Raw genomic sequence first — 20,292 nt, forward strand, 5'->3', positions numbered from 1 at the left:
TGCAGGATCGGAGCTGCCCGTCTCGGGGGAGGGGAGGAGGCAGGCAGGAAGGCAGGCAGGCTGGGAGGGAGGGAGGGAGATCTTTAGTTACCTATATATATTTATATATATAATTTTTTTTTCCGCTTGATCTTATTTTATTCCAGCAGCACGTATCTCCACCCCTCCTCCCTCCTCCCCCTTCCCTCCCTCCCTCCCTCCCTCTCCAGGTTGATCGGCTGAAATGAGGCTTTGCGCGCCGATCCCTTCTCGGGCTTTAAAACAAAACCCGGCCCCGCGCAGCCGGCAGCGGCTCGGGGCGCCTCGGCGCTGAAGCGCGGCGGGGCGAAGCAGGATACCGCGGAGCGGGGCGGCGGCTCCCGCGGAAACTTCGCTTGGAAAATAAACCTCCACCACTTTCCTGGAGATCCACGTGAGAACAGGAAAGCCCGACTGCAGGATCTCAGCGCTGCTGCTGCCTGCTGCAATTTTACTTTTTGTTTGCCTTGATTAATTTTTTTTTTCTGTTTGTTTGTGCTTACTTTCATTTTGGAACCGGTTCGCAGCTGCTTGGCTGAACTTCTGGAGACCAATGGACCTTTTATATTGCCTTCCTCTGTTTTAAACAAACTATGGACGCTTAAACTTTTCTCTTTCCCCCTCCCCCTCGCTCCTTAACCCCCACCCGTCAGCTCACGGGGCTAACACTGCAAAGCAGCCGCAGCAGAGGGAGAAATACAGAGTCACTGATTTATTTTCCCGTCTCCTAAATTGCAGTTAATTCTTCTCACCGTCCTCCTCATCACCCATTCTCTCGAGCTTTTCTGGCTGCCGGGTGCCGATCCGTGCATTGTTTTATCTGATCTCGATTCTTTTGTTGTTGTTGTTTAAATGCCATGCACTGCTTATCTAGAGAGAAAGCTATATGGAGATAGAGGCATATAGTGAATGCGCGTGTGTTTCCATAAGACTATCAAGGGAGCAGATCAGAAGCAGCCCGGATCCTGACCCTGACTGTATGAATAAGTAAGCAGGATGCTGACGACTGTGTGTTAGTTGCCTGTAAGGTTTTCGTAAGTTAAAGGGGGACGGAGGAGGGGGGGGGGACAGACCAGAGACAGAGCTTAGAGTAAGTGTTTGTGCGGAGGGGGGGAAGCTCTGACACTTTGCTCCCTCCAGCGTAGCTGCTGCCTCCCATCACTAGGGCTCCGCGGCTTGCTCTGGTGCACCCCACCCCCCCGCTCCCTTTTCTTTCCTTCCTTCTTTCCCTCTTTCTTTCTCTTTTCCCTCTCTCCCCGTGGTAGTTTGCTGATGTGCAGCCCGGATCCATCTTCTGGCGGCAGCAGCAGCGGGACCGGGGTCGGCGGCGCGGCGGGCGGCGGGCGCGCAGCGGGGCGCGGGCCGGGCGCGGAGCGGGACGCGGGCAGCGGCCGCCACCGCCGCCTCCTCCTCCTCCTCCGCGGGAAGTTTGGCTGGCGTTTGACAGAGGCGAGGGGACGCCCTGACAGACAGGATCTCCCGGCCTGAGTCCACCCCCTGCGCCCACCCACACACCCAGCGACTTCTCCCCGGCGAGGTGGCGGGCTGGGGGCAGGAGGGGCAGCGGCGCTCATGCTCCTCACGCGGTGTTGCACCCCTCTGACTGGGGCTACCTAGGGAGCACCGTCCCTCGGAAGAGCCTCCAGGTGGAGAAGGAAAAAAAAAACCCAACCCCCAAACCAACAAAAACCAACCCCCAAGCCCCCCCAAACCTGTGGTTCCTCCATCCCTTACCCTCCCTCCCCAAGCCGGCGTGGACAGCTGAACCGGCCGCCTAATTCATCTGCTCCCTGCCCACCACCTCTCTGCCCGAGGGAGGATGAAAATGCTTTGCTGGAGGATGGCACTGTGGCTGGCCGGGTGGACTGTCTGTGGGAAGCCTTCCTCCTGCTCTGGCCTTGACTATGACTACACTTACGATTTCACTGAAGAGGATAAAGCTGAGGCGATAGATTATAAGGATCCTTGCAAAGCCGGTAAGTGACTTCCCCGTCTAACGCAGCCCCCCACCCCCTCCCCAGATGGTGACTTTGTCTCGGCCGTATTTACGGCGGGGTGCGTGAGGGGAGCAGTCCCGGGCTCACCTGCTCCCTCCCCGGGCAGCAGCGCCCGGCGGAGCCGGAGCCCTCTGCGCCCGGCTCCCTCACCTGGGGAAGGCACCCGCGGTCCGCCTGGCCGGGACGGCTTCCCGAGCGCCTCCGGCGTAGGTGGGAGAGGGGCGCGGCGGCGGGCCGGGCCGGGCCGGGCAGGGCCGGGCCGGGCTGGGCTGGACCGGCCGCCTCGCTCCGCTCCGCTCCGCGGCGGCGGCGCGCCGGACCGGCTCCCCGCGGCCGGCACGCCGCCGCCGGGGCCGCGGAAGTTGCAGAGGGCATTTCGGCGGGGCTCAGGGCTTTCGAGGCGGGACCGTGCCCCGCGGCACCAGCCGGGAGCGCGGAGCGGCCGGGCCGGGCCCGGCGCCGGAGGGCGGCGGCGGCTCCTGGCGGGGCCCTGCCCGCCCCCGCGGCGGGAGCGGGTGCCGCCTCCCGCGGGCTCCCTCTCGCCGTCCTCCATCTCAACCTGCCGCCCCCGGCCGGGCACCCCCTCGGATGGGGCCGACCGGGGCGGACCCGGGGCGGGCCCTGGTCGCCGGCCGCCCTATGAATATGTATGCGATAAGTGCGCGGGCCGAGCGGGGGAGGGGGGCGAGGCGCGGGGGGCTAACTAGCTGCTGGGCTTTCAGCCCTGCGAGCCCACGCGTGCCTATCTCATAAGCCGGCTAGTTGGTGGTGCGGTTGGGTCTCCCGCGGCGTGTGCCGTGGGGCCGCTGCCGTGCCCCCCGCCCGCTCGGTGCCTGACCGAGCCCGTTCCGAAAGCTGCGTGGGAAGAGTTGAGTTATTCGCAGGGCGAGTGAGGGCTTTTCTAGAACGTTTATCTTAACTGATTTAGGACTTCAGCCTCCTTAATGCCAGGTACAATTCTTCATCCATTAAAGTTATCAGCAACCAGAACTGACCTCAGGAACCGGGTTCACTGATATTTCAGTAGACAAGTGTATCTCGATGATGCCCCCCCCCCAAGCGTTACGAACAACAGTGGTGGTCCATTCTCAACAGCTCTATTGTTAAATAAGCGCTCAAGTTTTCCAGCAGCCTCTTTTGCATTAATTAGTTATTTTATATTCTGAAAACTAGTTCAGCCAAAGGTTGTGTTCGCTATGTCTGTGTGGTTTTGTTTAATTTATTGAGGAGAATGCGGTGAACGTATATGCCAAATATGCAGACACTATGTTTTTCTAATCACAAAAATATTTTGTTCCTAAGTGTGAATCGTTAGGTCTTACTTGCTTACAACTGAGGAATGCTCAAGTTCAAAAAGAGCAGAAACAACTGCAAACAAAATGTTACTTCTTCCCAATTAGCACTCACAAATATATATCTAAGTAACTGGCCATCATTAACTCGAATGCTTTTCTTCTGGTCCGTAATTCTTTAGGAACATTCATGTGCATCCTTTCATATAATGAGAAACGTGTATTTACTCTGTTTGCTGCGGGATTTTTTTAGTACTTCTTGTTTCATAGTGGGAATAATTAAAAATTATAATTCATGATGCTAAGTGTTTTAAGGTCATGCATGAGAGAAAGACAACAGTAAAAGACTGTGCGATATGATCAGCGTTGACAATTCTCCGCCATCGTTTTGTTTTGTTTGGAGAAAGAAACATTTGTTTGGAAAGTTTGGCCCGTTGAAATGTTTTATAGAAGTTCTTGCTGCTGCTGCTTCTTCCCAAGGCACTTAGATGCTACTGTGATGAGAGACAAGTAGATGCATGAAGAGTTACTTGTGTGTAGTTCCCGTTAGTCTTAAAAGCAATCACTTTGAGGTTTTCTCTTCAGCAAATAGCCCACTCACTTTTTTTTTTAGCGTATAGTAGTTCTTCAGAAATGAAAATGTATGTCACTGCTGCACACTGGGTTTGTACCACGTACCAATGATTTCTAACAAAAATTAGAAGTTCTATATGTTAATGAAACTGATCCTCCAACAGTATTTCCCAGTTAATTTTCCTGCTAAACCTTCCCTAAAGGCTCTATTAATCTTAGCCAGTGAATTACTGATACCTGATCAAAGGTGATGGGCGTAATGGGTGCTCAGCCTCTTTTAAGAGCATAAGCCAAATGTGTGTTCTCCCTAGGTCAGGTCTTACCATCTGGGGTGGATTTTGGACTCCCATGAGTAATTTTACCAATATCTGCCATTAGGATGGTTTCCACAGTGAGGCCCTAAAGAAGGACAAAGCTGGGCTTCACACTCAGGGGTGTGAGTTGTTCACACTCAAATTTGTGTGGTCGCTCTATGCGCGAGATAACAGGATAAAACGAGATAATCCTTGCTGAAGATTGTGTTCAGTGTGTGCAAACTTTGTATCTTAGATATAATTAACACCTGCTTTTACTGCATCTCGAGGGCCTACAGCTGAAGCTGTAAAAGTGCTCTTTTTTTTAACTCTTCAGGCTGGTAACAGTTAGGTCCCAGATATAAGTGAATTTCTGCAACTCAGCCAGATAGGGGAATGCCCAAAGTCAGTTAGGGTTTTACCTAGTGACATACTTCAAAAACTCTTGTGAGCTCCATGCAGATTTTACAGGTGTGCTAGAATAATTTGTCCTACCACAATTTGTGAGCAAATAAAATGCTTTGAAACCAACCACAACTAAGATGCCCCAAATATGCTGATGCAAGGTGGATTCACCTGTATTTTAAAAGTTGTTTGCATTCTGTTTTTCTTCAGGGAGTAGTGTTCGCTGCTTAGTTTTAATTCCATAGACCACATGAAAAAACCCTTTGTGATCTTGTGACAGAAAGCACAGTACACAAGGCCTCAGATCTATAGTTAGATATAGTTACAATTCTATATAGATAACTCTTTATAGATAAAGTCCTAACTCTGTTGAATCAATCTTCTTTTAGTAGGTCCCTTTTTCCCTGTTTTTCCCTTTTGTGGAAGAGCTGGAGAAATTTACCAGAAACAGAAAGCGACAGCCCCTGAGGTGTTATTCATAGGTATTCTGTGGGATTATTTATGGGTATTCTGTGTGTATTTTAACATTTTCATAAGGAAGGCATCAATTTAGTGAGTGTGGGCTGGACCGGCCGCCTCGCTCCGCTCCGCGGCCCCGGCAGGAATCACCCTGTTCCTCTGACTTGAAGTTCCCAGAAGCAGTGTAGTGCAGGATGCTATAGAGGCTGAAAAGTACATTTTCTTACAGTGTTTCCAGCTTTGTGAAAAATCTACAGGTAACAGCAGTCTGACAGATGCATAGTAGGGTTAGGAAATGTTTCTGGAAATGACGTTCCCAATGGCATCTAAAACAGCAGCTGTTTTATGCAACAGCCCCAAAGTTCAGTCTTGGCAGTGAAGCCAGCACCTTGAGAGCCCTGGAGTAAGGGCTCCAGGGAAGAGAAAAGCCTGGAGAAGTGTTGTGACGGTGTTGAGGAGACGAGTGTTGGTAAGGAAGCTATTGACATTGTGCAGAAGAACTTGATGAGCTGCGTGGTTTCCTGTGTGTTTGTCTGCAGACCTTTAACCTATGTACGAATTTTGGGTCATGCTACTTCTCCTTGTAACAAGTATCCTGGCATGCCGTAACAGCGGGATGTGATGTAACACAGTTTCTGTGCTTCTGATGTCTCAGATATTTCCTCGTGCTTCGCTGCAGGATATTGCCCGCAGTGTTTACCATTGTGAAGTTCAAGTGTAAGGTGTTCATCTTCAGGGTCTAAGTTGCCAGAAGATGTGAAACTGGGAATGCCATACTCATTGCAATGTCAGGCTTTAAAGAATCTAAGAAAATAGATCATGATTTCTATAAATCAGGTATTACTCCAAAAAATAAAATGCTTAGTTAGATTTAAATGGACACTGTCAAGCTTTTCAGATCGTAGCGTGCATCTACATTTATCTGTGGATTCCCAAAGATTTTTTTTTTTCCCATTGTTGCCACAGCTTATAATGTATTAAGGATATCTGTTGAGAAACATACAGAGTGGGATGCGTAGGAAAAGCATTTCCCATTCTGTAATACTTGGTCATAGTCTGCACTTAGTTGACATTAAAGGTTTTTTTGAAGGCTTTTGTTTTGTTTCCTTAAAACAAACAAACAAAAAAGACACACACATACATGCTGGTGTGATCTTCCAATTCAACACTGTGAACTATAGAAGATTAGGCAACAAGTCTTAGTTTTGTTACATATCCACATCACTGAGAACTGTTTCAGCCTCTGGGCAGCTGGCTGTCCTCAGATAAATCTCTTCTAGCATTTCTTCTGTGAGGTATTTCACTTCCTAAAAAAAAATGCTAAAGGTTTGGGGAATAGGCTCTAAGCTGAATTCCGTCTTGCACTGGAGAAACTTTTCCCAAGGGAGACTTCTCCCAAGGAACACTTCATTGAAACTTTTATATTCTCACTGTAGTTAGTTTGGATTTTTTTTTTTTTTTTTTACACAAAACACTTAATTGGGATTTTTTTTTTCTTTCAAATTATGCACGAGTTGTTTGCCTTGGAACAGAAGCTTTTTATTTTTTTCCCAGTAAAGCTATATACAAATGTAAAAGAAAAAATAAATAAAGACAAACAATTAGATTTACAGCTTCATCACTTGGGAGTTGGTTAGCATGCTGTTGTTTGTCTAAGAACAAATTCTGTATGTATGTGTGCCTGCTTGAGAATAAGAGAAAAGTAAGAAATCCTCTCCTCATTGTGTCCATTTCTCACTCCTGTGAGAATCTAAGGAACACATTTGGTTTCTTTGCACCTTTATAAATAATAATAAGAAAAGTTTGGTTTGTCCGTAACAGAGATATTAGTATTTCTCACCTCACTCAGGTGTGAAACCTGGTTATGTATTTTATTTGTAAAGTATCTGAACATGAAAAGTTGATGGTAAACATTAAGTATAATTATTATACGGTGTCGTCTGTAACTGCAGTCTAACTTTTGTTTGTTGATGTTATAGCAGCAGCCTTCTATACTGCTAGGTTGGGTTTTTTTAGTTTGTGTCTTGTATTCCAGGACATGTGTTTTCAGCTGTAAGCATGCTAATTGTGCAGTCTGGTAACAAGAACATTCTTAAAACCTCTGATTATACATTTTGAATTTGTTGCATGATTTAGATAACTGAGATCTTTCATCTTTATATTTCAGTCATGCAGTAAATTCTGAAAGGTATATTGTGCAGTTTGTACTAATATAGAGGTTGTACTGCTAATATCACTTGCCAGATTGACAGAACTGTGACTATTCATGTAGTAAATGCATAGTGTAGGCAGCTGAAACAGAAACAAGCTTTTCTGAATAGTCGGTCCCAAATGGCCTCCATCCTGCTGTGGATAACCTTATAGGGTAAATCAGACTACTGAAAAATTTAATTTTTCAGTCATATTTCTTTTTTCAGAATTCTCCACCATTATTTATCTGTGATGCCCTTTAATGTCGTATCTCAACAACTTTGAAAGAAGTTTGTGTGAACATAAAGTTCTCTTTCTCCTTGGCTTCACTGAGATTAATTCAATAGTGAAAGTCTGGGAAAACAGTATTAAATGAATATATTTGACGTTCTAACTTTGTGAATATCCTTCCATACCAAAGGCTCAGTTTCATGTCCAGACCACTTTCCATAGGGATCTGTTTCTGAATATATTTCCGGTGTGTCGAACAAGTGACCTGCAGGAGCAGTATTACATCACTGCAAAACAAGCCTAATTGACAAATCTAATTGAGCTTGGAATCAGGTCCCCCAGGCAAGCTCAGAAACATTCACCACACCTGGATGTCTGCCTTATGTCATTCTTATTTCCCCTCTGGAAAACAAGGTTGATAGGCTTATGACATAATTCCATTCACTCCTTTTTGGAGAGAAACGGTCATGTCTGTGGTGCATGGTATTGACAGAAGGGCTGTAAAATGGAAGAGTCAACTTCTGGTTTTCACAGGCACAGTGGACCTTGTAGAGGAAAACAGACCTTTTTTTTTTGTTGTTGTTTTTCCCTTCTTGGATGCATTACAGTACTCTAAATTTTATAACAGTGAATAAACTAAACAAGGGGAGAAATCTCCGTTCTTTGTTTAGACAATGTGTGTTTTATCCTTAAACTGAAATAGGTTTTCACGGTCTGGCTTTAGACTCATGAAAAATGTTTGGTTATACAACTTTTTTTTTTTTTTTTTTAAATATATATGAAGGAAAGATGATTCTAAGAGTATTCTAGAGCAAAACTAAGCTTTGGGCTTTCAAAGCTTTCAGTAGGATGGACAGTCTTTCATAGTGTTTTTCTGACTTTTCTCAGCCTCCTCAAGGTCTCTCTCATCTACTTTGTTCCAGTTATTATTGAATGCAGTTCATTGCTCCCATTCTTGACCACAAACAACCTCTCTCCACCTCCCTACTACATCCCTTCAGAGATATAGCAACTGAAAGTGTGCCTAGAGAAGTCTTTGGGTATTTTTAGTTCTCTCTTCTCAGGATATTTTTCTTGGCTAAGAGAGCTGATGGCTAATCTGTTAATGTGTTTTAATGCATGTTCGTTCTTTGTGTCTGCTGCTCATCCTCTACTTCTTTCCCTGTCACCTCTTTCATTGTTCCTATGACAAGTTTCCTTGCTTCTGGATTCCCTGTCCCCACTGAGTGTATTTTCTACTTGCTTTTCAGCTTTTCCCTGTGCTGCCTGGCCAGTCACCTAGCCCTCTGCTGTTTTTTTCCCTTGACATATTCTTCTCTTGCTCACAATTAGCAGTTATTATTACCTCCAAATATAACTTCTAGCTCATCATCAGGCTTTTTGTAAGATTGTCCTCTACTGCTTTGATAATTCTGTAGCAAAGAAACTGGGCACCTATGCTCACAGCTGGAAACGAGGAGGAGGAGAAGGACGAGTGGGCTGTGCATGACCAGCACGTTCTCAGAGGCCTTGCACTGGAGTGCTGCCAGTGGGGCAGCCAGTGGGCTGCAGTGATTTGTTAAACACTGCACATCAAACCTTGAAATATCCAGCTATAAACACTTACACAGAACACATACGTGAACCTTCTGTCTCTGTTGGACTCAAGTACCTAAATATCAAGATCTGATGTGAAGACTGTCCTTGCTGAACAATAGAAGTAAGGGTACTAGAAGTACTTGAAGTGTAAAACTTGTATACGTTGTAACGCACCAGTAGAGGTTGAGCTGTGGAGTGGGAAGGTGGAGGCTGTGCCATGGACATATGTAGAGTGTCTGTGTGTGACCCTGAACAGGTGTGTAACCCATGTGAGTGGTTGCTCTCGCAGACTACTTTGGAGGCATATGGATGCTCTCAGATGACTTTTATTGGGATTTTTGCCTGAGTAATGATCTGCAAGTGCAAATCTTGAGTGACTATAAATCTGTGGGCATCAAACGTTTGAGAATATTTGAGCACAATCAGATAGCTCTTACAGAACAATAATGTGCCAAAATGTAGGTTTGTGGGTTTTCCCTTCAATATTTAAAAACAGAGATTGTCAAGATCAAAACACCAAAAAATCAATTATTTTCTAAAATAACTCCTAATTTTTTTCTTGAGGTGTGTGAAATATGATGCCTAATAGGATATGCAGTATGTATTTAACCAGCTTCTTTGCTATATATACTTTATTGAGATAGTCTGTCAATAATTGACTAGGAATTGATTTTGAAGGTTTTTTTTTCATATTGATGGTTATAAATTGCATTTGCAGAACAATATGCCTGGTCTGAGGTATTCTTTTAGTAATTTAAAACACATGAACATTCTTAGCAATGATTTCTGTTACATGAAACGCTTAAAATTATAATTTTGCTTAATTTTTGTGTAAATTACATGGGAGTTTTAATTTTAAAATGGCCATAAATCATGCTTTAAAAGTTGGTGCTGCCCAGCAAAATAAGTGACTGCCAGTTAATGGCACGCCTTAATCAGGATTCAAACTTTCAGAGGTTCTGGGTTGGTATTCTCGTATGTCACTGACAAAATATCAAATTTTTAATATTATATTAAGGAATAGTAAGTATTGGAACTCTATTCCTTCAGGAAATAATCAACAAAATCAGGACACAAAAATGCAAATGAAATATCTTTATTTTAAAACTTATTTTCAGTGCATTTAAATCTGAATTTAGAGATTATCAGTCTTGCTGTCCTGATGATTTTCATCCATTTCCTACAAAAACTGAATGACACAGATACAGTGCTGCATTTGTAAGGTGCCAGTACCTCTCCAGCCGCATTGTGGTCCTTGGATATTGTAAACTGTATGGTGGAGTTTAAATACCAGCTCTTGGAAGAAGTGAGGGGGCATGGACATCAGCTGAGAGGGATGTATTTAAAGAGCTGTGCAGATGGGTTACATTATTCTCATGCTGGTAGCAGCAGTTAAACATATTCCTAGTAATAACTCAAATTGTTATTAAACAAAAATGAATCCATTTTTTTGGTGTCTGACTTAATAGGAGCTGGTTAGGTACATTTTTGCAGTCGTAGGTACTGTATCACTAAAGACCTTCAACATTGTTCAACTTCCCCAATAAAGTAGAAAGGATAGGGCATAACAATTCTAGAAAGAGTGGCCAAGAGGCAGAGCTTCTCTATATTTCCAGATGATGTACTCAGATAAGTAAAGAAAATAATTTCAGATGGTTGTTATATAATATCAAGATTTATTTAAACAGTTTACTTGCACAGCCAATTATATTTGCTTTCATGAAGAGTAGTTTTAGAACAACTCTGCGGGTGTGAGAACATGACGATGAACTGCCCAATTTCTCCATCTGGTAAAATGTCCTTATATTTATAACAAATTTGCATACATCTTCATTTTTACTTGTACTCGCTTTTTTTCCCCTTACTCAACATTACTCTTACAGTTGTGCTCTTACTTCAGTTTTATTTGCAGGTGGGTTAAACACCACTACTTGACAACTGTTTCCATACTTATAATTATCTGTTTCATCCCTTATAAAGGTGTACATGCATATCGGCAAATTGATAAATTAGGTATTTTCTGTTCAGGCAATCCACTTAGCCCTTTTCTGACTAAGAACATGCAAAACTGCCAGCATCATGATGAAGGCATGTTACTCATCTTCCATTTTAGTACCAGGATCTTTGATCTGTCCATCAGCCCATCCTTTTGTCATCATATAAACTGCTCTGTCTTTGACTATGCAGCTATTCAAGATGATTGATTGAGGACTAAATACTGGAATACTTATTCTGGTGTTACTGATGTGCTGTAATGGCATCATGTTCATAAAACTAATATAGATTAATCTTTCATGCCTGGAAAAGAAATTGCCAAAAAACCCCCCACAAACCCACAACAAACCCTCAGACAAAAAACCAATAATCAAACCTATAAATAGCCAAGGAACCAGATTCATGTGGATAAGTGTTTTATTCCACAAAGGTTAGATTATTGGAAAAACTGTTTAATGAAAACCGAGTAAAAAGATGTTTAGAAAACAGAAAATGAAAGAGAAGGGACATGGTAAACATGTACTATTTAAGAAATTATACAAGAAGATAAAAAAGAAGCTTTTTGTTTCTACTCCTGTTAGTCTGTTAAATCCTGAAGTGGCAAATTGAGAACTGAGACAAGGAGATATGTGGGGTTTTTATACACTTTTTTTAGATTGAAGTCTGCTGAAGGATCCCACTGGGGCAGTATTCGGTTATATGATATGACATTTACATAGATAACAGGGGTATTTGGAGCCCTGATAATTAATAATGATAACATTTTGAAGTGGATATTATACCTCAGGCTTCAGAGTTCAAGCCAGTCTTTAGTAGCTGGAAACCAGGATGAACCCTAATGTGTGGCAAGATTATCCTCGTCTACCTACTATAGATTCTTGTTTCTTTCTGTGAAGCAGCTGGTGGTGACTGCTGTCAGAGACAGGACCTTGGATATGATCCAGTGTTGCAGTTCCTTTGTTCTTCAGCCCTCCCTAAATGCTATTTCAAAAACTCATGTCTTGTAGCATGCCTGAAAGATAAATGCAATTTGGCTATTTTGGGAAGTGAATGAATTTCAAAGCTCAGTATGATTGTAAATGCATTGACCAACTGTATTAGATGAAAACGAATGCAGGCAAGCACGCAAGAAGAAAAGTACTTTTACCTGATGTATATAGATTCTCATGATGCATCCAGTGGAGCACTTGTATACATGCTTATCTTTAAACACACGTATGCAAATGCTCACCTGACTACCTAAGGAAGTATTATTGAAGCATAGATGTCTGTAGAAGTATCTATACAGGATCTTTAAAGTTGTGTGTACAGATCATGTGGGTGTCTGTCGTCTTTTTTTTTTTTTTTTCCTACACTGGGAAACGCCACGTTAATCTGTGTGTTAAACCTGATCTAGAGGCTATTGAACTCAGTGGGAATGTTTCCAGTTACTTTAGAGATAATATTTATAGGTGAATAAGTAATAAAGTGCAGAGCTGACTAATTTACTCCCATGTACTTGGGCTATGGCTTGCTTGTATTCATGTGCTCACATGTTTTGCAGGCACATTAATGAAGGCAGTTGGATTTTTGCCCCAGTTTCTGTAGTTGTCATCGCTAACACAAGAGTATCATGAAATCTTACATTCGGTGACCTTGTGATTGCAGGTTCTTTCTTGCTGGACTGGGGTGTGAAAAAAAAATCCAGCAGCTTGCAAGAGCATCTGATGTTTTTTGGTTTTTTGGTTTTTTTTTTTTTTTCCCCTCATAAGAAGCCTCAGGATAAGACTGGATTTAGATTACTGCAATAATTTCTCAGCCTTTAGAGATAGGTTTCTTCTTGTCATAGCTGAATACTTTATTAATTGTTCAATCTGATGAATGGCTAAAGATGCTGACGAACATGATGGTTGCAGTTGCATATACAGTTCCTTATCTGTGTAATTTCAAGAAATGTAAAGTCAAAGGTAATAAGCCATTTGTTACAAAATACAGCAGTGAAACTGGTGTCAATGTTGTTTGTAGTAATATCAGGAAAATCATGTACCATCAGCTAAAGTTTGACAAGCACTGAAAGTCTCTCCAGTAATTTACAATATCCAAAAATTAAAACATTTCCTATCCCAGAGGCTGCTAGAAGCTAAAGAGATCTTGGAAAACTAGGAGGAACAGGTGTACTGATATCCCCATTTATTTAATAAGTTGAAGAATTAGTTAAATGCTAAAACAAAAACTGAGCCAAAAGCGTATTTTTTTTTTCCCCCAAAGCTGTGTGTAATTTGAACGGATTGCAAAAACCCTAGATTGCAATATAGACCTAAGTATCCTTATGACACAGTATAATTCAGTGCAAATCTTGCATTTAACCACATAGTTTGTTACTTTCGTGTTTCACAAACTTTTGTTTTCTTTCTGATGTTGCTTCTTCAGTGTGTCAAACTTTAATCATAGCCTGAGTGAGAACTGCAAATAATAAATGAGTCTAGATTTGACTGAGGATTCCTGTTTGAAGAAAGTCCTTTACTTGGCTTTAGTTACGGAGTTTTCTGGAGTTATTTGGCAGGGGAAGGAAGGAATAAAATCTTTGCCCGTCATGAAAAGATTCTCCTTTTACAGTTTGGAGATCCTTTCATCCCTGAATTGAAGGAGCAGTGGAGAGTTGAGAGTGTAGGAAAGGGGTTTCCTTTTTTTTTCAGTCCTTTATCTGCATTCTTGAAGATGAAGCCCTTTCACACATGAAGTACAGGTGAAAATACAGAAACCCAGTTCAGGTCTTGTGCCTGTTTTCATTCATAATAACTTTACATTGGAAGAAGCTGAATTAAGTATAAATTGTAGCACTGATGGATCACAGTCTGTGTCTACAGAAGTGAAACTTGGGTAAAGAGAATTTAAAACATAGCCTCCCTTTTGCATTATGAAAGAGAGCCAAATACAGAGATGCCTCCTTGATCAGTAACTGTGTTTATGGAGATATGCAGATCTTAAGGGGGCTAAAACTAAAATGTTAGAGAGAAATGTAAGCTATTATATGGTGATTTAATTCAACAATGTGTAGAGCCAGCTAAAGTCATGACAATTTTTTTCAACTTGGCCAAAATTAATTTTTCTTGGTATTTTTTAGATTTTTAAAAAAGCATCTGTTAGATTTATTTGGAGTATGGTACAGCATTGCATCACATATAATGTATTTTTGCTGATTCATTGATCTAGTCATTCTAGGCCCAAGGTTGTATGGGAAGTCAAAGGTTTCCTGAATTATTCAGAAAGACTTGATTATAAATGTAACCCTTTTGTTTGCCTTTCATAATAATGAACAAGCTCAGACTAAAGAGCAGCCCTAAGGAAAAAAATCAACAAAAAATAACATAAATAGTAGTAGTCAGTTCTAACTACATAATTCTATAGATGAAGAAAAATTATTTGATCCTTGGTTTCTGCTCACATACTCTGGCTTGGCTTCATTGACCTAAAATGTCTTAGATCTTATCAGTGGAGAATTTCTCTCTCCTCTGCTTCCAACAAGCAGATGTCATAGCACGGAAATCAGCAAAGATCTAGATTAGATTTTGAATCCACTTGCATGTGCTAAAGAAACAATTTAACATCCCCATTTTTACATGCTAATCAATTCTGATTCCTCTTAGTTCTTTATGACTGTTCTGGCATCAAGATAAACCCTTTCTACAGCTGGCTGTCCGCTGGAAAGGAGCACCCACAAGACTTGCTCCTGCGCTGACAGAGCTGCAGGGACTCCTAGCTCCCCAGGGCACTGCCAAACACACGCCGCACCTCTCCTTCCTCTCCTCTTCATAATCAGTTTTGGATTTAGTTTTCCCTCCTGTTTTGGTGTCTGAAGAGTCACAGGTATCTGTGTTTAACGTTGCATAGGTGCTTAGAGAAGTGGTAGGGAATAAACCAACATCAGAAAGTGCTGCATGGGTTATCTGCTGGGGAAGCCAGGTAGCCAGGTAAAAACTGAGAAGCAAACGAGAGGTGAATTATCCTGTGCTGAGACCTCTGCAGCTGTAGATAGGCGATTTCCAGCAGAAACTTCTGTAAGCGCATTTTGACTGCAGATCAAACCGCTCTCTGTATTCAGCTGCTGCTAAGCTAGTAACTTTTAATTAAAACAATGATACACACATTAAAATTCCTAGTGGTATTTTGTTCCAACATGTCATTCAGTTAAATATGGATGAATTGCTTTCGCACAGATCTTTCGGTTTTGCTTTCGCACGCTGCTGTGGATGGATTGTTCAGTGGCTCTTCAACCTAGTAAAATGCCATGGCTTTTAAAGATTGTGTGCCTGAAAGCTTGTTAGACTTTTTCTTTCTGTAAGATTGGTCTAAGAAAAGATAGTTACTTTCCTTGCAAACTTTGAATTTCATCTCTTTGGACCATCATAGCTACAGTAACACTGCATCGTATCCTGCCATGGGATACAGCAGATCCTGGAGGTGGGATGTGGAAGAGCCTGCACTGATGTGTTGCGGGCCCTGGGTTGTGTTAGGTGGACTCTGCAGTAGGGAGCCATGCCCAGGGCAGGGACCCACAGCAGCCAATGAAGGTATTCTTTTTTTCACTTTATGACAAAGTAGTGTGTTCATTTTTTATCTGATTTGTGTGTCCTGGCATGTGTATACAGGAATATTAAGCAATGTAAGGAATATTATGCTTGTGTGCTGTAACTTATGAGGCTGAATTCTTCACCCAGACTGCAGTTCCTCTCTGGATCTCTTGTTACTTCTAATGAGATGAATGGCATGGTGACATTCACCTTAATGAGGTCAGAATGTGAACCTGAGGAAAAATTACATTTAGGGCCACTTCACTGAGACTTACTGGAGGTATGTTTTTTCAACAGTCCATTACAATGGAGGCAAGAGGTAACCAGATAATTGGGGTATAATTTGCTTTTTGGTGTTTTGTGATGTTTTAAAATATATATATGTAGACATTGCAATGAAAGGATCTTTCTGAAGTGGCATTTACACTAGCCTAATTTTCAAGCGTCAATAGCTGGTTTAAAAAAAACCAATTAGCTGCTGTTCATACACAGTACAGAAGCAGATAATCCATACAGTTTAACTGGGCCCCTTGAATTGGATGGAAAGCAAAACTTTTTTAAAAAGCTTTTGTTGTTCCTCCTCTACAGTGGGAAATTATATAGAGAGAAGATGTTGTAGCAAGGGCAAGCATAGAGGAACTGTTCTGCGCTGTGAGCCAAAGGACATCATTAGGAACACTCCTATTATCTGGAAGCTTGACTTCCTGTCTCAGTTTCCTCGTGGGTCTCAATGAATGGCAGAAGAAATGGAACACTTTCCTGCTTGGCCAAAAACTCTCGCTAAATGACTCCTTTGGCTGCGCGCCACGCCATGCTCGGGAATAAATCCTGCAGCTCCCCCCGGAGTCTGGAGGGTACTTGCTGCAGTTCCTTGGGGCCAGTGGAGTGAATTTTAGAAAGCCTGTTGTAGCAAGACAGACCCAACGTTCCCATGAATGCCGTAATGCTTTAGGTGTCCTTTTGTACATTTTGAGAATTTTTTTTGTGATAGAGTGGTAGACGCATTGATGTTTGTTAATGTAAACTTCCATGAGAATTAAGGGATGTTAAAGAACTGAGGTATGTTAGGACTTTCGTATTGGGTAAATGACAGTATAGCATGCCTTACAAAAAGTACTAAAGATGTTTAAAATAAAAATACTTTTAGATATGCATTCAATAACTAATTTTCTGGTTTTTTTCCCCCGAAGCTTTACCACGTGAATTAGTATATGTACTGAAGTTCTAAATATAGTTTTATTGTAGAGTACAAAAATAGGGTAATAAAGATTTTAGTATGCCTCTTAAAGAATGAAACATAAGTTGTAGACATCTTATTAATTGCTGTTTCAGTAAATGGTGCATCTGTCATCTTCTATGTAGAGAAGAGGATATTTTTAATCATTTTTGTCTTTTTCATTTGTTGTCTTTGGTACGTTTTCTCTGACATGCATATTAAAACTCAAAACATTCAGAATCCTATCTTAGCTCTGATTTCAATTAAAGCCACAGCACCAAACTTTTGGTTCAATTGTTACTGTCAGTTCCTATACTTTCTATTTTAACTACATTTGGCATGTAAGAAACTCACAGCTGACTCAAAGGAAACTTGGCGAAATGTACACCATTTCCCAATAGCCTTTCTCTATAATAGAAGAGATACTGGGACAGCGTTTAATAATTTTTGGCTTGTTTTGTCATATGCATCCAGGAGGAAAAATATTCTTGATTCACTGGAGACGAGAAACGCTCACCATAGTTAGCATTCTGTATGTGTCATCTTTCAAAGGACTCATTCTCAAGCAGCTTTTCCAGCTGGAAATTTTGGGGATACATGGAAAAGAGTACAGAAAAGACTTAACAGCTTGTATTTTTTTTTTTCCTGCTAGTTTTTCTCATAGTTTTACTGTTTATACCTTGTTCAGACTTTCTGGAATTCTAACGTAAACTTAATTTGTGTGACTTTCACGGGGCACCATCAGAGGGGGTGATGTGAAATAGCATTTCTCCCGCTGGAAGGGTTGTCAGCTTTTTAGCCTGTGTGGATTCAGTTGTGCCATGCAGGCCTGATATTGAGGTCACTGCTGCTTTCAGGGAAGCAGGACTGCTGGGTTATGCCCATCTTGTCAACTGGTCCTTTGGTCTGTCTTCAGTCTCCTTTGTGAAGGCAGCTAAGCGCTTTCTGAGAGGAGCTCCCCTTGACTGCTAAGCAGTGCTCCCCGTGTTGATGCCTGTGCGTTTTGGGACTTGGCACTAGGGAGGCAGAGTGGATGGCATTTTCTGAGAGTTGGCTACAGGAGGAAGTTGGAGACTGCCATTTTTTATGGCAGTTTTTTGATATTAAGGTCCTGATTTTGAAAGTTGAGAGTTGGGGCATCTCATTTATTCCCATTGCTTCCCCCACCCCAGCAATGCCACTTTGCCCTTTCTGTTGCCCCTAAAGGTTGGTTCTCTCCAAGCCGTCCTTTTCCGTATTTCCTCCTGATTCAGAGGAAGAGGGAGAAGAGACTCCTGTGTATTCTACCTGCTGTGCCCAGGGGACACTGGTGAGATGCCAATGACTGTTCCTCATCCTTTGTGCACATGACACAAAATCTGAGATTTTTAACTAGCATACTGGAGAAATGTTGGTGTGTGCTGTTAATGTGGCTGTATTGTCAGTATCCACAGTTAAGAATGTTTGGTTATTTTAAAAATGTGTCGTATAGTTCCACATAATAATTGAAAAAAAATGCACTTCCTTTAGAAGACTTTTTTTGAGCTCCAAGGAGAGGGAACCCTAAATGGTGCACAGGACAGTGTGAATATATGTTTGCATATAACACAACTGTACGTGTATGGTTTTAAGAGTGTGTGTGAGTATGAGGTACACGGCAAATGAATTTTAAGGATACTTGTATCATTGGACAGAAAATTTGATCAGTAATTAAACATAACAGATTCAAATACACAAGTTCAATTTTCGTTTATCTTATAATCAATCACAACAAAATAATATTAAAAACTAGTATATGATTTAGTTAAAACTGCTGCTCAGGTAATAAAATTATGCTTTTGGTAATAGACATGGAAATATATTTATGCTAAATATGAAACAACTGATTGGATAGTGCACAAAATATTGCCTTGAAGTATACACAGTACACGTGTACAAAGTTAAAGTACTTATGTTATTCATGCTTTGCTTCTTATGGAAGCAAAACTAGCTGTTACAGGAAGAATCAAACTCAGCTTCATTATAAGGCCAGGCAATTTCTGTTGTCTTCAATTCAAATCTGCCCCTGGTTTTACCCAAAGGGCTAGGTTTGGTTAACAAGCGTAGTAGATTGTCAGTGGTTCTAATAATTTGTTGTGTAGTCAATTTTTTTCTTAAATGGTAACTGATAGAGAATTGTAAGTTTGATAATGTTTTCTTGTAGGAAGGACTATTTTGCTTCCATGTTGTAGGGTTCCCTGCCACCCCGCCCCCCCCCCCCCCCCGACTGTAGTTTTATTTACATGTAAGAGAGGCTAGTCTCACCACTTGTGATCTAAATGAATTCCTGTAGTTAAATGTAAATGTTCTTCCTGTAAGAAAAATACAGGCTAACAAATTCTGCTGTTGCATGAACAAGCAGGGCAAAATTGTTTCAACTATTTATGTTATTTTCATCCTGACTTTTGAAGCAAGGATTTGCGTCCATTATTAGGTGTTTAGCTTTCAGCCAGGTAAGCAATCTCTGGCCTATTATGTTTTACCAGTATTGCAGATCATCATATTATTTAGCTGTTTAATATCTGTATTCAATATGTCATATTTATCTTATGATACTATATCACATCTATAGTTTACCTTAAAGGCTTTTGCTTTCCTGAGTTTGTGGATTTTTTGGAGAAGTTGCTAATTCTCAGTGAAATAAAGCCTGCACAGAGTATCTTCATGTCAGTTTTCTTACATCCATGTAGGAAGAAGTAGGTCTTTAGTAGACACACAGTCCTGCAAGTTTGTGAGAGGGAGTAGTGCATCTGTATGTAGACTGGTCTATGGATTGATTGATTTTGATTTTTTGGAATATAGCTAGTAATAAAATGTGATATTTGTTGATGCATCCAGTAACATGTCTGTGAGGAAAGCTTGTCAGTGCATCACAAGCTTGTAGAAGCGTAATTGAGATAAAAATATTCCTAAGGAGGACTGCCTGAGGGAGATTGTTGAAGTTTGCCCTCACTGGAGCTGTCAAGTTTCTGTTCAACAGAGAAGTTAACAGAGTAGTAAGAAACTGGGTATTTCTAAAATTATTATTCTAGTTGTTGCTTACATAAATGACATTGCATTTTAATTCTTATGTGTATAGGTAGCTGTGGCAGTTTGAAATTTTTTTTAGATCATCAGCTTAGACTTAGGATACGTATTGTACTAAAAAACTTGCAAGTTTTGGTTATAAAATGTCTGATTCATTTATGCTATTGTAATGAACATACATGGTTACAAAGTGAGACTTCACTCTTTTTTAGTGACCTCCATTAAGGTCAATTAAAACTGAGGGTGTTGGGACATTTAGCTGTAGAGTATGTTAACACAAGAGACAGTTTGATAGATAAACTGTAACCTGAATAAGTGCATGAACTTGAGTTTTAATTATGAAGATTTCATGGAATTTGGTAATATAAATGAAAAATGGGAAATTGCTGTTATTTGTTCTAGATAAAATCTTGCAGAAGCATTTGCCAGCCACTTCACTGATTTACAAAA

General features: G+C 41.5%; 1 protein-coding gene across 1 annotated transcript in view; it reads left to right on the top strand.

Moving 5' to 3' along the window:
* The first annotated feature begins 713 nt into the window (after positions 1–713).
* The window catches only part of TLL1 (tolloid like 1), a 141,158-nt gene continuing 121,579 nt past the window's right edge, over positions 714–20,292 (top strand). The window contains exon 1 of the mRNA XM_069786523.1: positions 714–1,994. Coding sequence (XP_069642624.1) covers positions 1,838–1,994 — 157 coding nt within the window. The 5' untranslated portion in view covers positions 714–1,837. The remainder of the gene's footprint in view (positions 1,995–20,292) is intronic.

Source organism: Haliaeetus albicilla, chromosome 1 (assembly GCF_947461875.1).
Source record: "Haliaeetus albicilla chromosome 1, bHalAlb1.1, whole genome shotgun sequence".
Taxonomy (NCBI): domain Eukaryota; kingdom Metazoa; phylum Chordata; class Aves; order Accipitriformes; family Accipitridae; genus Haliaeetus; species Haliaeetus albicilla.